Genomic DNA, 18939 nt, shown 5'->3' with positions numbered 1-18939 from the left:
CATATGGGGATGGATGGTATGTTTCAGGGAGTACATATTTTCCAACGTTTAAGCAAAAGTAAGATATACAATGTTTCCAGCATAGCCTTGAGAAAAACCTTTTACCAAGAAGCAAACAGAATTGTATACATAAAGGTCAATCTTTTATGAGTAAGGGTCATTAGCCTGTTTATAGCTCAAGGGAAGTATTGAGGAAAAAGGATCTGCCAGAAACACAATGTCTGTTTTCACAACCTCAAAAGAATAAGATATCTTTAGCATTAGCTACAGGGCCTATGGTTCCCACAACGTCATCCATGCTTAGGAATAGTGTGTTACTCTATATGGGAATATTGTTTTATTAACTATTAAACTAAGGGTGGGAATCTGACCTTTAGAAGTTATCAGTTACTTAGTTCTAATCATGATTTCCAGGCTACTGAACATTAATGTCTCTCCATATCACAAGTCCCTAACCAGATGCAATCATCATGCCAGGGCCAGAACGAAGGGACAAGTCATTCCTGATCTCAGTCAACAAAGCACTCCAGGGTTCGGTGCTCAAGCAGAAATGATAAGAAAAGGGGCAGCTATCGGTCGCCACCCAATGGCAGGAGACTTTGCAAGTCTGCCTTAACCTCACAAGGAGTATTCTCAACTAGTGAGTTCAGAATGGATCCCAACAACATATGTACCACATCTTCTTTATCCATTCGTCAGTGAACGGACATTTGGCTCATTCATAGTTTGGCTATTTTTTGATAATGCTGTTATAAACCCTGGGGTGCATGTACCCCTTTGAATCTGTATTTTTGTATCCTTTGGGTAAATGCCTAGTGGTACAGTTGCTGGATCGTAGGGTAGTTCTATTTTTAACTTTTTGAGGAACCTCCAAACTGTTTCCCAGAGTGGTTGCACCAGTTTGCATTCCCATCAAAAGTGTAAAGGGGTCATTTTCCTCCACATCCTCACCAACACCTGTTGTTTCTTGTGTTGTTAATTTTAGTCATTCTGACAGGTGTGAGGTGGTATCTCATCATGGTTTTGATTTGTATTTCCCTGATGGTGAGTGATGCTGAGCATTGTTTCATGTGTCTGCTGGGCATCTGTATGTCTTCTCTGGAAAAATATCTGTTCATGTCTTTTAACTATTTCTTAACTGGATTATTTGTTGTTTGGTTGTTGAGTTTCATAAGTTCTTTATACATTTTTGGTACTAACCCTTTATCAGAGAAGTCATTTCCAAATATCTTCTCCCTTTCCATAGGCTGCCTATTAATTTTATTGATTATTTTCTTCACTGTGCAGAAGGATTTATCTTAATGAAGTCCCAATAGTGTATTTTTGCTTTTGTTTCCCTTGCCTCTGGTGATGTGTCTAGTAAAGAAGTTGCTGCAGCCAAGGTCAAACAAGTTGCTGCCTATATTTTCCTCTTGGATTTTGATGGTTTTCTGTCTTGCATTTATGTCTTTCATCCATTCTGAATTTCTGTTTGTGTTTTAGAAACTGGTCCAATTTCAAACTGCATATTGCTGTCCAGTTTTCCCAACACAATTTATTGAAGAGACTCTCTTTTTCCCATTGGATATTCTTTCCTATTTTGTCAAGATTAGTTGACCATATAGTTGTGAGTCCATTTTGGGGTTTTCTATATTGATCCATTGATCCATGTTGCTGTTGTTTTGCTAGTATCATACTGTCTTAATGACTACATCTTTGAAGTATAACTTGAAGTCCAGAATCATGATGCCTCCAGATTTACTTTTATTTTCAGGATTACTTTGGCTACCTGGGATATTTTGTGGTTCCATCAAATTTTAGAATTCTTTGTTCCAGTCCTGTGAAAAATGTTAGTGGTATTTTGATCGAGGTTTCATTAAATGTGTACGTTGCTTTGGGCAGTATAGACATTTTACCTATGTTTGTTCTTCCAGTTCATGATCATGGAATGCTTTTCCATTTTTTGTTTCCTCTTTGGTTTGTTTCATAGGTGTTCTGTAGTTTTCAGAGTTCAGATCATTTACTTCTTTGGTTAGGTTTATTCCTAAGTATCTTATTAGTTTTGTTATAATTTCAAATTGGATCAATTCCTTGATTTATTTTTCAGCTGCTTAGTTATTTGTGTATAGAAATTCAAAAGATTTCTGTACACTGATTTTATATCCTGTGACTTTGCTGAGTTCATGTATCAGTTCTAGTAAATTTTTGGTGGAGTCTTTTAGGTTTTCTACATTAGAGAATCGTGTTGTCTGAAAATAATGAAAGTTTGACTTCTTCCTTGCTGATTTGGATGCCTTTTATTTTTTTTTTGTTGTCTGCCTTCTGAGGTTGAAATTTCTAGGACTATGTTAAGTAGTAATGGTGAGAGTGGGCATCCCTGTCTTGTTCCTGATCGTATGGGAAAAGCCTTTAGTTTTTCCCCATTGAGGATGATATTACTGTGGATCTTTCATATATGTCCTTTATGATGTTGAGGTATGTTTTTTGTATCCCTAGTTTTCTGAGGTCTTTTTTTTTTTTTTAATCAGGATGGATACTGTATTTTGTCCAATTTTTTTTCTGTATCCATTGAGAGGATCCTGTGTTTTTTATGCTTTCTTTTACTGATGTGGTATATCACATTGATTTGCAAATAATAAACCAGCCCTGCAGCCCAGGAATAAATCCCACTTGATTGTGATGAATAGTTCTTATAGTGTATTGTTGAATTTGATTTGATGGTATCTTGAGAATTTTTGCATCCATGTTCATCAGGGGTATTGGTCTGTACTCCTTTTTAGTGGGGTCTTTGTCTGGTTTTGGAAACAAGGTATTGCTGGTCTCATAGGATGAGTTTGGAAGTTTTATATCCTTTTCTTTCTTTCTTCTTTTTTTTTTTTTTGGGGAACACTTTGAAGGTTTGGTAGAATTCCCCTTGGAAGCCATCTGGCCCTGGACTTTTGTTTGTTGGGAGATATTTGATTGTTGCTTCAATTTCTTTACTGGTTATGGGTCTATTCAAATTTTCAATTTCTTCCTATTTCAGTTTTGATAGTTTCTCTGTTTCTAGAAATTTGTCCATTTCTTCTGTATTGCTCAGTTTGTTGACATATAGTTTTTCATAATATTCCCTTATAATTGTTTGTATTTCTGTAGTGTTAGTTGTGATCTCTACTCTTTTATTAGTGGCTTTATTTATTTAGGACATTTCTCTTTTCTTTTTGATAAATCTGTCTAGGGGTTTACAAATTTTATTAATTCTTTCAAAGAACCATCTCTTAGTTTCATTGAACTAGTCTGTTGTGTTTTTTGTTTGTTTGTTCCTATATCATTTATTTCTGCTCTAATCTTTATTACTTCCTTTCTGTTGCTGACTTTAGGTTTTATTTGCTGTTTCTTTTCTAACTCTGTTAGCCACAAGGTTAGGTTGTGTATCTGAGATGTAGGTTGTGTATCTGAGATGTTTCTCACTTCTTGTTGTAGGCCTGTGTTGCAGTATACTTCCCTTTAGGACCACCTCTGGTGCATCCCAAACCTTTTGGACTGTTTTGTTACCATTTTCATTTTCTTCCATGTACTTTTTAAAATTTCTTATCTAATTTCCTGTTTAACACATTCTTTTTTAAATTTTTAAAAATATTTATTTATTTTGAGAGGGAGAACAAAGAGGGGAGGGGCAGAGATAAAGAGAGACAGAATCCCAAGCAGGCTCTGCACCATCAGCACAGAGCCTGATGCAGGGCTAGAACTCATGAACTGTGAGATCACAACCTGAGCTGAGATCAAGAGTCAGATGCTTAACTGACTATGCCACCCAGATGCACCCTCATTCATTCTTTAGTAGGATGTTCTTTAACCCCATGTGTTTGTGGTCTTTTCAGATTTTTTCTTGTGTTGATTTCAAGTTTCACAGCACTGTGGTCTGAAAATATGCATGGTATGATCTCAATATTTTTGTACCCATTGAGGCCTGATTTGTGACTCAGTGTGTGATCTCTTCTGGAGAATGTTCTATGTGCACTCAAAAAGAATGTGTATTCTGCTGCTTTAGGATAAATGTTCAGAGTATATCTGTTAAATTCATCTGGTCTAGTGTGTCGTTCAAAGCCACTGTTTCCTTGTTGATTTTCTGTTTAAATGATCTGTTCTTGTAGTAAGAGAGATATTAAAGTCCACTATACTACTGTATTATTATCAGTGAGTTTCCTTATATTTATTATTAATTGATTTATATTTTTGGGTTCCTTCAAGTTGGGGACATAAGTATTTATAATTGTTACATCTTCTTGATGTAAGAACCCTTAATTATGACATAGGACCCTTCTTCATCTTTTGTTACAGTCTTTGGTTTAAAATGTAGTTTGTCTGATATAGGTAAGGCTACACCAGCTTTCTTTTGACATCCATTAGCATGATAAATGGTTTTCCACCCCCTCACTTTCCATCTGCAGTTGTGTTTAGGTCTAAAATGAGTCTCTTGTTGAGAGCACATAAATGTGTTCTGGGTTTCTGTTTGTTTGTTTGTTTTTTAATCCATTCTGATAGCCTGTACCTTGTGAGTGGAGCATTTAGTCCATTTACATTCAGAGTAATTATTGAAAGATATGAATTTAGTGTCATTGTGTTACCTTTAAAGTTTGTTGTTTCTGGCGCTGTTCTCTGTTCCTTTCTAGTCTTTGTTGCTTTTGGTCTTTTAATCCCAAAAAAAGTCCCCCTTAATATTTCTTGCAGGGATGGTTTAGTGTTTATAAGGTCCTTTAGTTTTGTTTGTCTGGGAAACTCTTTATCTCTCCTATTCTGAACGACGGTCTTGCAAGATAAAGTGTTCTTGGCCGCATATTTTTCCCATTCATCGTATTGAATATATCTTGCCATTTCCTTCTGGCCCGCCAAGTTTCTGTGGGCAGATCTACTGTGAACCTGATTTGTCTTCCCTTGTAGGGTAAGGGCTTTTTTTCCCCTTGCTGTTTTCAGGATTCTTTCATTGCCTGTGTATTTTGTGAATTTGACTGTAATATTCCTTGGTGATGGCCGTGTTTTTGTTGTTATTGTCATTGAATTCAATGCGAGTTCTCTGTGCTTCTTGGATTTTGATGTCTGTGTCCTTTCCCAGATTAGGAAAGTTTTCAACTATAATTTGCTCACATAAGCATTCTGTCCCCTTTTCTCTCTTTTTATTCTGGGACCCCAGTGATATGAATAATATGTTTTTATAAGTCACTGATTTCCCTAAGTCTGCCTTTATGATCTATTACCTTTCCCCGCTCTTCTTTTAATCTTCATTATTTCCCATAATTTTATCTTCTATATCACTGATTCACTCCTCTGCTTTGTCCATCCTTATTTTTATGGTATCCATTCAGGTGTGTATTTCAGCTAAAGTATTTTTAATTTTGGCTTGACTAGATTTTAGTTTTTTTATCTCTGCAGTAAGGGATTCTCTAGTGTATTTTATGCTTTTATCAAGTCCAGCTAGTATCCTTATAATTGTTTTAAATTTTAGTTTCAATATCTTACTTACATCTGTATTGACTAAATCCCTAGCAGTCTTTTCTTCCTCTTCTTTCTTGTGGAATGAAGTCCTCATCTTGTCCTTTTGGAAGTCAAAAAAAATTAAAAAATAAGAAGGAAGCTAATTCCTAGGTGTGTTTTAGCCTTCTTGCTAAGAGAAGCTTGATAGAAAAATAAAAGAGCTAAAATCTTAAACATAATTTAAAAAAATAAAATAAATGAAATTTAAAAAATTACTTTCCTTATACAAACTAAAACAAACAAAACAAACAAAAACCCAAAGGAAGCCAGATCGTGTTTCCCCTAAAGCTGAAACTTTGTAGCACTCTATGATCAGTAGACTTGATGCCTGCAAGGGGTTTGTTTTGGCCTTCTGTGGGAGGGGCCTGCTGGTCTGATTCTCTGGTGGACTTGTCCTAGAGGCGATGTGCCTACAAGCACAGGAGGGCTCTGGTCTCCACTTGGTTGTGCTGTTTTTCTTTCACGAATAAATTTTGTTTTTTTGGTCGACTTCTCAGATAGTTACAGGAATGAAGTGGTTGGATGTGGAGATTTGATTTCTAGTCATTGTCTGGGCCATATAGGTCCCACTTCCCAATACTCAGGCCAATTTGGTGTGTGACATCCAGGTACAGAATTTCAAATATCAATGTCTGGTTTCATAGAGGGCTAACTGTATATTCAGTTAACTGTATTCTCTTGTCTTCTGAAAAGTGGACTTTGAAGTAGAATATGTTTTCACTAATACTTAACAAAAGTTGATTTTTCATTTACTGATGCTGATACAGGCATCTTCTATACAACTGAACTGAAACTTGACTTTTTATTTGTTTTATAGTCTAGTATTTCCTAATTTGGCTGTTACAAACCATAGCTGATTCATCCCACTATGATTATCATTGTTGTTGTTATTATTAAAAACTCTGCCTCAATATTTATGCTACAGATGTAGATTTTTTGCCGTGTATACAAAGATGACTTAGACATTTTCCCTGCTCTCTTTTTTTAAATGTTTATTTATTTTTGAGAGAGATACAGAGTGTGAGTGGGGGAGGGGCAGAGAGAGGGAGACAAAGAAAGCAAAGCAGGCTCCAGGCTGTGAGCTGTCAGCACAGAACCTGACGCGGGGCTCGAACCCATGAACCATGAGATCATGACCTGAACTGAAGTTGGACACTTAACCGACTGAGCCACCCAGGTGCCCCACATATTCCTTGCTCTTAAGGAGTTCCCAATTTAGCTGTGTTGGGTGGGCAGCAGAGACACTGTAATTAGAAAATTACCATGTTGTATTTAAAATGGTGTAATAACAGAATTCATATTGATGATGATAATGTTATAACTACTGGCACTTAGCACATTCAAGGCACTATCTAAATGATTTGTATGAATTATGATATTTAATACAATGGGCTGAGTACCATTGTTCACATTTTATGATGAGGAACCACTGAGAAAGTATGGGCTTTCCCATGGTCACATGTCTGGGGAGTGGTCACTTCCAAATTCAGTGTGCTTCCTAGTTCTGAAGCACACTTTTAACTCTGGGTTGCCTCCCATTGCAAAGGCCTTGGAGGAACGCATAGGACCCCAGAGAGTGTGGTTATCAAGGCGTGCAGAAAGCATGAGGAAATGAAGGATGGATTGGAGGCTGATCTCAGCATTGCAGTATGGAAGCCAGTCTGGGCACTGATGGTGAGGGACGACACCCAAGTAGACAGCACAGATGACAGAGCCGNGGTTATCAAGGCGTGCAGAAAGCATGAGGAAATGAAGGATGGATTGGAGGCTGATCTCAGCATTGCAGTATGGAAGCCAGTCTGGGCACTGATGGTGAGGGTGACACCCAAGTAGACAGCACAGATGACAGAGCCTCTGTCACTGGCTGTGCTTCCTCCTGACTGACTGTGAGACTGCTCCAAGGGTGATGCCTCCAACTTTGTCATGGAGGTAATATTTGAATGTTGTCTTGGAGGGTACTTGAGCATGTGACAAAGAAGAAAGGGAACAACATGTGCACATGTGGAGAGTTATGAAACAATGTGACAGTGTGTGATTGGAAAGTTTGGCTTATTTCACTCATGTGACTGGGGATGGGCAGGGAGCTAGGTATGTGACATGCAACCAGACTCAGCTTTGTCCTGTGGCACAGGGCACCTGGGACATGGATCTCACCCCTGACAAGTCCTTGGTCGCTACACACATGGTAGAGAACCAGGTCTGAGGAGATCTTTCTGACTCCCCCAGAACAAAGTAACGACCCTGTGGTAAGAAGCTGGAAAGACAAGCAAGATAAATGGAATCTAAGATAAAACTATAACCAAGTCTGAACCCAGTGATTCTGTGATTTTGTTTCAGACTGTATTTGTTGGCTCACATGTGACATACCTGTCTAGCAGGATCCAACAATGTTGGCCACCCTCGGAGGCACAGGGCATTTGGACAGCCTTGCTTAACAAGAAAAGAAGGGACAGAAAAAGTCAAAATTGTTGCATAGTATCAGAATGATGTTAATGGTGTGAATTGTGTTAAGTAATTAATTTGAAAAGTTAAATGTTATTATTTTGAGATCTACTTTCACCTCAATGACAAAGTTAGCAATGTCTTTACATTGAAGAGGTCACACTTGAATTTTGTGTGAAAAATCGCTCACTGCTTCCTATTCCCCCAAAGACATTACTTTATGCAGTGTGGTGTGTGATCACCTCAGAGTGAAGCTTTGCTGTTGGCTGCTATTTTCACACGTAAATGAATGGGGTTTAGTGAACACTCTTTCACCTGTAGTCCAGTCCTTCTGATACCGTGACATTTAGGATATATTAAAGCCACCTTATCTCTTTTGAAATCATTTTTTTGACCTAGAAGAGAGGACTGCCCTTTAGTGACATCTGCTGGAAAAACCAAGTATGTAAAGGAAGAAAAATTCTGGAACTTTTGTCAGGTTTTCTGTTCACTTTAAGGTTTCCAAGATAGGAATACCATGCTTCAAAATTACAATGCTTTCTTTTACATTTGGATCCTTGTAAGTATGTGAGTGCGGTAGCTGGACACTCGTGTTACTGCTGACTTACCCTGGACTCGTTCACACCTTCTACTGACATTATCAACTGTTGACTCATTTGTGCATATAAGGGGTGTTTGTTAATTCTAACCACGTAACCCCTGAAAGAGAAAGGATTTCAGTGGAATACTAACTGCCCTGTCTGAGGAGAGTGGGAATTCGGTTTAGGATAATGAAGTGGAAATTATACTAAAATGAAAATAAGGAAACCTGTTTTTTGATACAGCCTCTGGTCATCAGTGGCTGACAGATGATGAATGTGCCCTTCCATTGTCTTGGGCCCAGTTTACTCAGTACAGGAGACACACTTGGGAACAATTCCCCATGGCTACTTGCTTTGCTTTGAGGTGAATGACATGTTTTGAATGAAATCAACATATTAATATCTGTCTTGAAAAGGTAGTGTTGAGCTTTAGCCAGGATGAATATGTGAGTGCATTCCACCTCTCTCCTCTCCCCTTACCTTTCTGTGTTGTCTTGTACATAAAGTCAGAGGTTGGACTAATTAATCTCTAAAACAACATCTTTTTTAAAAAGTTCAAGTTCTTTAAGATTATTATAGCAGTACTTGTTTGTTGTAAGAAACTGGGACATTAGAGAAAAGTACAACCTAATTATGTGTGTGTATGTCTGTCTGTCTGTCTCTCTATGTTCCCCTGTTAGCTTCCAGTTTTAACTTTCTATGAGCACCTGATGGCTCTCAGTGCTTTAAGACCCATTGCTTAATTGATTTCCTCATTTCAGGGATTTTGTGAACAACTGTAGTGGAAAAAGCTTCAGCCCAGCTTGGTTTAATTAATAGTTTGAGAGGGGATTTCAATCCATTTCTGGAAAATAGTGTGGAGCTCAGCTGGAAATCTCACTGATGAGCAAAATGAAGATGGTAGATTGAGGAAGTATTATAAGGTTGTTCTAGTATCTTCTTTGAAGTCTTTATAGTATTCTGATTTATGTACAGATACTTTGGCCATTATTATAGATATGTAGATAAGTATCAAACATATGAGAAAAAAAAAAAGGAAGGGGAAATCGGAACGATCTGCCCAGCACCAACCCTAGGCAATGTTCACACAAGACCTGCCCTTCCTTTCTTGTACTCCTCACTAGGCTGTCTCAGTACCCTAGTGATGATTGTTCTTGAACACAGCAGCTGCACCTTGTCAGGAATGGAGGCCCCTCAGAACCACCTTCCTCAGAACTTTCTGATATGCAAAGCTGGCCTTTGTGACTGTGCGTATTTCATGCAGGTTTGGAAGGCTTTGTTATGCTTCCCTGGCCAGGCTTTCAACCAACTTTCTTACCCATGGCCTGTTTCACTCACTGACGCTACCTGCCTCACCCTTGCAAGGGATGGCATTTGGCCAAATGTGGCCTAGGTCTTTTGTAAAGCTACATTGAATGAAGGAATAAATGGAGACCATCATTTCTACTTAGCTGGTGGGGTGGGGGTAGGGGACCAGGAGCGGTAATATCATGTGTATTGGGGTTTTCTAGAGAAACTGAACAAATAGAATGAGAAGATCAATGAGATCTTTATGAAACAGAGCAAGAGGAAAGACAGAGAGATTCATTTTAAGGAATTAGCTAATGTTCTTGTAGGGGCAGCGAAGAGCAGGCTGGCAGGCTGGAGACCCAGGAAAAGTTCATCTGCAGCTTGAGTCTGAAGGCTGCTTGGAGGCAGCATTTCCTCTTCCTCAAGGGCACTTCCATCTTTTCCCCTTAAAGGGTTTCATGATCAGATAAGGCCCACTCACATAATGGAGGGTATCTGCTTTATGCAAAGGCTACTAATTTTGGTGTTAATCACATATAAAAATATATCCTCACAGCACCGTCTAGACTGGTGTTTGAGCAAATCTGGGTACCATGGCTTAGCCAAGCTGACACATAAATTACCCTTCATATCAGGTTAACATCAGGCCTGGTAAACAGCAATAGATGATAACCTCAAGCTTTGGCTGCTTGACACTTGGTAGGCAGAAAATGAACCTGACATCAGAGAAAACCAAAGAACATGATTGGGTATCAGGCAAGCCATGCATTGAGTGGTGTTTTCCAACTGCTGTTCCTCAGGCCTGGAAAATGTATTTCCTGTTCCTACCCTGAAAGGGCTGTGAGACGAGGATAAAGAAGACGTTTTAGGACAGCAGGAGAGGTTGTAGAGAGATCTCTTACACTCTTCCCCTGATTCCAAGGTCTGGGCAGTCTGGACACTGTGGATGAGGGGTGGCACGTGGGACAGCAGCTGAGAAGTGGGATGGAGGCCTGAGTAGCTCTGGGAGCTGGGAACGAGTGACAAGGGCCACAGCTGCAGGAAGCAGGGTATGCGCATGCTCTGATGCCAGAGACAGGTGGGGAGCAGGGATGCACAGCTGTGTGCTCCTGTCAGAGAGGATGCTGGCCTGGCCATCCGGAGACCTTTCACTTCCTCCTGCCCTTCCCGGAAGCCAGGGGAGATAAGAACCTGCTTTCATTGTTTCTGCGGTTTGATGCTTTTGACTTTATAGTGACTTAGCTGCATCCCCGCCTTCAACAGGAATGCTTTTGGCTCAAGTACAGGTCTGCTTGATCTTTTTTTCATGAGGATAGGCTTTCTGCCAGAATGAACATTTCTCACTTATGGGAAAACAAGTAGCACACTCAGACAGAAACCAGCCTGTGAGGTTGGTGCTCTCTGAGAGTTTCTATTTGTTTTGCTCTCCTGGTGCTACATTCTTAGCTATCAGGGCTAGGAATGGGCCCAATTAGCTCAGATGTCTACTCGTAATAGATCTGAAGACCATCTCTAACCCGGGCACTGTTAGGAGGGCCCACACCATGGTGGGACCAGAGGAGCTATGTAGCCTGAGTCTTACCTTCAAGAAGGAACTCAAATTTAGACTTTGATTTTATCTCCTAATGACCTATGCATTCAGTCTAATAGTGTTTTTCAAGAGCATCATATTTATCTTACAACTGGACTACCATCTGTGGACAATTTTTCGTGTTTAAATGCCCATTTGTTAAATGTTTACAGAAAATATGCCCTGTGTTTGGCATTTATAAAATATACTTGGAACCTTCAGATCTGGGTCAGATCTGGCCTCACTATCCCTCTGTGAGGTCTTTCTCTGGACTTTTCCACACACTGAGTAGTATAACTCCATCTAACCTGCCCAGAGGGTGTGTAATGAGTGCTGACATGGGCGTGGTGTGCCCTTAATCCCTAGAGGAACTAAATAGCATGATCTTGAGCTATGCTAATTTGTTCGAGGCTAGTTCACATGACTGTCTGTCCATGCTTGTTCTCTGCCCTTTGTCTACAATGGGGAATCATTTAAAACTCTTTTTGAAGAAGAATCTTCTGGATTAAATTTGAACTAAAACCCATCTTTTATTGGTTAGAAACATTGGCTCCAAATTTCTCACCATAAAAATCACTAAACATTCCTTCCCAGCTTTTTAGCAGCTTGAGCTGGGGGTGGACCAGGGAGACAGACAGATAGACAGACTCATGTTTAATCACTTTCAGTAAGCACCATACTCAGCTTTCATATTAGTGCATTTCCTAGAACTGCTTCTAAACTGAACTTCAGTGAACAATAAATGGGATGAAAATTGTGCTAAATAATGATTATTATTTTATGAGTATTATTTTATCAATATTATATACATCATAAAAAGATGAATTATGCAGGATATATAATAATTCAATTTTTACTCTATGCAAACGGTGAGAATATGCTACATATTATGCTAAGGGAAGATTTATATAAATGACAAATTTTGTGTGGGTGAAATTCCAGTGACTTATCTTGAACAAAATAGAGACAGGATGGGAAAATAAATTGTTTTTGGATAAACTTATTTACCCAGAGAGCAGCATGATCCAAATTTGGTGGTCATTTGAATTCAAATATTCTTCTAGTATAATTTCATAAAAAATATGGTAAATATTACTTTCAGCAACGCATTGTGCAATACTCCGCAAGCAGTCTTAAAATGAAGCAAGTAAAATTAGGAAGGGAAGTCTTTCCTTGGAATTTTAGTTTATAATGACCTAATTATACAAGTTTATGTAGTAGACTATACTAAAAAGAAGACCAAGTGTGAAGATGTTAACTTTGGTGCATTTGAAAATGTCTTATGGGAATTCAAGTTAATGTGGAGAAGATCCTTGGGGCTCTAAGTGTGCTTTGCTTCTCTGGTAGAGGTTTCCTGTAGCTGCCTGAGCAGTGAGAACTGTGGGTCATGTATCTCACACTCCCCTGAGTAACCCTTGGGACAGTGGACACCTTGCCACACAGTTCTTGTGGCAGGAGACCTTAGTTTTGTTTGCTAGTGAAAACAGGAGGGAATTTTGATAGCATTTAGCACCTTGACTTTCAAATCAATCCAGTGAAAAGTTTAGGTTTGCATTTTGGTGATTAGTTCAAGCATCTCTTAGCATTATTTTTAATTACTTATATTACTGCTATAGTATCTAATTGAACATAAATTGGAATTGGTATCATTGTGTAAAACTGAAGCTGTGCATACCCTGTGATCTAGCAATCCTAATTCTAAATATGTTCCAGAGAAGCATTTCTTCATGTGCACAAGGAGACATGTGTGCATGTTTATTGAAATATTGTTTGTAGGGGACACCTGGGTGGCTCAATCCTTTAAGCATCTGACTCTTGATTTCAATTCAGGTCATGATCTTATGGTTGGTGAGACCGAGTCCCATGTGGGGCCCTGCACTGATAGTACTGAGCCTGCTTGGGATTCTTTCTCTCCCTTTCTCTCTGCCCCTCCCCCTCTTCTCAAAAACAAAAAGCCAAAAAAAAAGAAATATTGCTTGTAAATGTTGCAAGAGTTTTAAAATAGTCAAGATGGCTGTTAGTAAGAGAATACATAAATGAACTGTGGCCTGTCTACATGATGAAGTATTATAGAACTGTTGGGGATAAATATCTAGATCTTATGTGTAAATATCTAGAAAAAATGAAGTAGAGGGAGAAAAAGAGAATTTTAAAAACCATAATAAGTTTAATACCATTTCCTGAAATTTAAAAACACTAAATATTTTCTCTTTACTTATGTTTATTTCCATACTTTTATATGTATACATTTTATCTTGTATTTATTCATATACCTAAATATATGTGTGTACCTGAAAAGGGCATGACAATCAGAAGACGGGTTACAGGTGGGAAGAAGGAGACACAGGTAAAATTAAGCAGGGCTTAAAAGAGACTTTTACTTTGCCTATAGTTGTATGATTTGTGTAATCAAAATAAAATGTGGAATTATGGGTAGAAACAATGATATCAAGTGAAAACAGTTGTTAATTCTTAATGTGAACAATAAAGAGTATTCTTTTCTTATTTGTACTGTTCTGAATTTGTAGAACATTTCAAAGCCCAAAGAAAGGAAAATGATTTATACTTTTATATTTACTCCTTTCTTGTTGTTAGAAACTCAGTTTGGGAAGGACTGTTAGGATTTATGGTTTGATGTGAGAGAAAAGTCCTTTCTGTAATTTAAAGCTTCTGTTTTGAAGGGAAACCAATGGGTCTAGGGTAATTGTATTTATATAACTTTATCTCTTATATTTAAAAAAAATTTTTAATGTTTTATTTATTTCTGAGAGAGAGAGACAATGTGAATAGGGGAGGGTCAGAGAGAGAGGGAGACACAGAATCTGAAACAGGCTCCAGGCTCTGAGCTGTCAGCACAGAGCCCGATGTGGGGCTCGAACCCACCAACCATGAGATCATGACCTGAGCGGAAGTCGGACGCTTTACCGACTGAGCCACCCAGGTGCCCCATCTCTTATATGTTTACAGTGAGAATTTCACATCATTTGTAAAGTATTTTTCAAAAATATAGGACACATCAAATAACAATGTATGATATTTAAGCAGTGTGTTCTATCTTTCAAAGAGGTATATTCACAGCAAGTTATTATAATTGAATGTCTTTAAAAAATGTCACACATCTTTTTCTTTCTTGGCGTCACGATTTAATTGAAACAGCTCCTATAAAATTGTACATATGGGCACCTGGGTGGCTCAGTCATTTAAGTGTCTGACTCTTGATTTTTGGCTCAGGTCATGATCTAATGGTTCATGGATTCGAGCCCCACCTTGGGATAGTCTCCCCATCTCTTTCTGCCCTATCCCACTCATTCTCTCTCTCTTTTTCTCACTTTCAAAATAAACTTCTGGGGCACCTGGGAGGGTCAGTCAGTTAAGCGTCTGACTCTTGATTTTGGCTCAGGTCATGATGTCATCGTTCATGGGTTCAAGCCCTGCGTTGGACTTTGTGCTGACAGCTCAGAGCCTGGAACCTGCTTCTGATTCTGTGTCTCCCTTTCTCTCTGGCCCTCCTCTGCTCATGATGTCTCTCTCTCAGAAATAAATAAAACATTAAAAGAATAAATTTAAAAAATAAATAAAATAAAAATTTTTAAAAATTGTACATATTCTACCAAAGTCAACTCATGAGAAACATAAAATGATAGAATTTTCAGGGTTATTTTATGACGATTTTTGTATCCAGTATTCTAAAATAGAACTAGTTTTTTATGGCGGTGAAGAATTTTATTTTGAGAAATTAATTCAGGCAAAGTAGGTATTTTGTTTTCTTTTTGTTTTTGTGTTTATTTGTTTTCCTGACACACTAATCTTCTGTAAAAGCTTTTTGATATGACTCCCTTTGGGTTTCACATTTCCAAACAAATTCTTTCATCTTTACTGTGCTCCCTACACTAGTGATATAAACTCAGCTCAAATAAACTTATCAAAATGCCAGTTTCTTGCCTAGGTAACAAAAAAGTAAGGAGGAAAATTTGGTCTCAGGCATAGCTGGATGCAGAGCTTTGTTTTCTTCTCACATATTTTGGCCTTACTTATCTCTGGTCAGTCTGGGCTCTAATAGCCCTAGATGCTCCTTTTTCATAATCTCTGTCCCAAAGAACACAACTCTATTTTATTCAGCACTATGCAACACTCTTAAATGCCCCCAACTTGCTTTACTTGGAGTCATATGCTTCCCACAAGAGAAACGGTGTCTGAGGAGATGCTGTTTTCAGTTGAATAGCCTTACACACCCTCTTGAAGGGCACCTGACATTTCCACCAAAATCACAGGGAGTGGAGTGGATTGTTCTCCCACTGATAGAGAGGGTCTAGGCAGCCAATACCTTACGTTGGCCTTTTGTGCATAACATTTTGTTTGTTGCTCTGTGTACCACAAATACTTTATATACTAGTAATGTAATTATCTGGTTGTGATCCTCAACCCCACTGTGCCTGCTCAGGAGCACAAATGATGTAGGAACCATGTATAGTGCTCATCTCTGTGTCCCTATTACTTAACATAATATGAGGAATGTAGTTGGCACTCAATAATTTACATGCTGAATAAAGTAATATATTAATTGATGAAAGAGAATGTTGGTTGTCTCTGTTAAACTAATTGTTTTGTTGACTTGGTTTCATCCTTCCTTATAAGGCTGTCATATTCCTGGACTATGAAGAAGAGTTAACTGTTTCAAAACTTTGCCTAAACCCAAGTCATGGTGTTATGTTGAGTTGATAAGTGACATCTGATATATCGATATTTTCCAAAGTACTTTTATGCTAGTTGGCATGTTGCCATATATAGAATTTGTTTTGGTGTCATAAAATGGCATAATGGAAATGGGGTAAATGCCTTTAACATGTTGAAGAGCTTGTAACTGGCTGCATTTGTCTAGTGTACAGCACCTGATATGCATAATCTTCTATTAAACAATACACTTCCCGAATGATTAGTACAAAATGTACCTAATTCTGTCTTATATTTAGTTAGTCCTTTGTTAGTCCTATGTTTGGTTATAAAGGGAGAATTCATTTTCAAGTTTCTGGAAATAATAACACCATTGGAATGTGCATATTATAATCTCTTTCCTCCTTTTTATGTTCTCAGAGACTTGAGGTTTAACAGAATACGTGAAATTCCTGGGAGTGTCTTCAAGAAACTCAAGAATTTGAACACTCTGTGAGTACTTATTGCTTATCTGTGAGGCTTTTAAAATTACGAGCTAGTTGGATTGCAATTTGCCATGAAAAGTCATTTTGAGAGTAAAGGACAGAAAGTATGGGAGTGAAGTTTTGCTAGCACTCTTATAATTGGAGATTCTCCACTTCTTTCCACTGCTTATATTTTTGTTACCTTCTGAATCTGGGAGACATTCCTACTTATATAATTGTCCTTTACATTCTATCTGTTTAGACAAGTTTCATGGACAAAGAAGCTGAGAGAAAGAGTAGTTAAATAATTTGTCTATGGGTTCCATATCCAAAGCAATAGACTTGGAATTAAAATTCATGACCTCGTGACTTCAAAGTCCAGGCTTTCACCAACATGCCACTAGACCATCTCCTTATTTGTAATACTCTGAACATCATTAAAATTACGTATTTAGGGGCGCCTGGGTGACTCAGTTGGTCAAGCATCCAACTTCGGCTCAGGTCATGATCTCATGGTTCCTGAGTTTGAGCCCCATGTTGGGCTCTGCATTTATAGCTTGGAACCTGGAACCTGCTTCAGATTCTGTGTCTCCCTCTCCCTCTCTGACCCTTTCCCACTTGTGCTCTCTCTCTCTCAAAAATAAATAAACATTAGAAAGAAAAAACCAGGATCAGGCCTGGGTCTGGTCTCTGGTCTATGCTTAATACACACACACGCGCGCACACACACACATAAAATAAAATCATGTATTTAGAGGAAAAGTTGCAACTTTATGGCTAAGCTCTGATAAAATATTTCAATCTGTATAACACTTATTTTATTCACTCAACAGATACTTATTATCTGTGATCTGCTTAGCAGTTTTATGGCTTTGGATCTAGACTAAAATACACAGGACCCTGTTAGGGTAGAGCAGACAGTCTGACCTTGTGGATGATTAGTAAACAAAGACTCAACTATAAAAATATATGTAATAAAAACTGGCAACTGCTATAATGGAAGAGAGTAGAATGTTAGGAGAGGTGATGATGGGGGCTTTCATGTACTAACAGCACTCCATATTTAAAATTATTTATGCTGCACTTAGATTAATCCATATGGTGAGATCAGTGGAAGTTAAGAATATTCAGTGTTGTTAGAACTATATGGGTATGTTAGTCTTCTTGAAATAATATTATCATAATCAAGTTAATAATATTTTCAGCCTGGCTGAATTTATTGCTGTATTACAGCCAAACTAGTCCTTCTAACTTTAGGGTTGAGATTATGACTTTATATTTGTGCCTTTCCCACCTGGTTTCTTTCCAGTTACTGATGCCTGAATACACATACTTTATCACAATAATTCTGGTTGGGGTGACAGAAGAGCATATGGAAGTAAGGACTCTAAGAGTTAGTCCTTACTTAACAATAAGGCAGTTCTCAAACCTAAGTATGTAAAAAAGTTTCCTAGAAAGCTTGTGGACATGTAGATGCCCTCTTCCCCAAAGATTCTCATTTAACACTTCTCAGGAGGGACCCAAAGATTTGCATTTTAACTAGTATTTCTAGAGGCCCTGACACTTGGGGAGCGTCATCATTGAAGCCATCCGCCACTATCTACTAAGATATGGACACGATAGAAAAGCAAACATATTATTAATTTATCAAATTGTTAATGTTTTGAAATGTTATCAAATCTCTTCTTTCAATGTGGTTGCCACTTTAAAAGGTTTTTGGGGAGTGTAGCAAAATGATGACCTCTATTGCTGTTTGGCCACATTTTGGAGTTATAGTACACAATACTGTAATTATCAGTGAACAGTCCACCTCTTCAGTACAAGCCATACTTGTTAATTTGTGTCTAAATCTTTTTATCAAAAACAAAAATGAAATAATTATCATTTGTGTTGTTAATTACAGGCCTCATTGAATACTTTGCTTTGTGTACATTAGCTCCATTCCTTGCTACAACACCATATGATGGATGTTATTTCTGTTTTACAGATTAGGAAACTGAGGCTTATAACTGTGATGTAGTTTACCCACATTCATTTATCTAGAAAGGGGCAGAGTCAGCATTCACACACACATTGATTGATTAACTGCTGGTTAATCAATGGTTTCTAATGTATGGTAGCTTTCAGAAAGGCAGTTCCCTGAAATAACATTTGGTAGATCACTTAAATAGTAAGTTGTGCAAGACAGAAAGAAGTGAGGTCAGAAATGGGACACTGAAAGACTGCTGGGGTGGGAGAGAACTTGTGCTAGATCAGTGTGATGAAGACCCAAGTGATCAATGAGTTCTGAGGGCCCAACAGAGTTATACTTACACTGCAAGTATGTTTGTGAAAATTAGGGAAAAGTAAACCCTTTAGCTGGTGTAATTACTAAGTTCTTTGTTGTATGTTTCTTTTTAAAAAAGAAAAAACCCACCAGGGGTGCCTGGGT

The 18939-nt window shown here is 38.1% G+C and overlaps 1 protein-coding gene across 1 annotated transcript in view; it reads left to right on the top strand.

The window, feature by feature from the left end:
* PXDNL (peroxidasin like) overlaps positions 1-18939 on the top strand; it is a 430252-nt gene that overhangs the window by 149523 nt on the left and 261790 nt on the right. The window contains exon 2 of the mRNA XM_077757094.1: positions 16465-16536. Coding sequence (XP_077613220.1) covers positions 16465-16536 — 72 coding nt within the window. The remainder of the gene's footprint in view (positions 1-16464; positions 16537-18939) is intronic.

Source organism: Crocuta crocuta, unplaced genomic scaffold (assembly GCF_008692635.1).
Source record: "Crocuta crocuta isolate KB4526 unplaced genomic scaffold, BGI_CrCroc_1.0 scaffold465, whole genome shotgun sequence".
Lineage (NCBI taxonomy): Eukaryota > Metazoa > Chordata > Mammalia > Carnivora > Hyaenidae > Crocuta > Crocuta crocuta.
The sequence above is the reverse complement of the archived record's forward strand: the minus strand, read 5'-3'. Positions and strand labels throughout refer to the sequence as shown.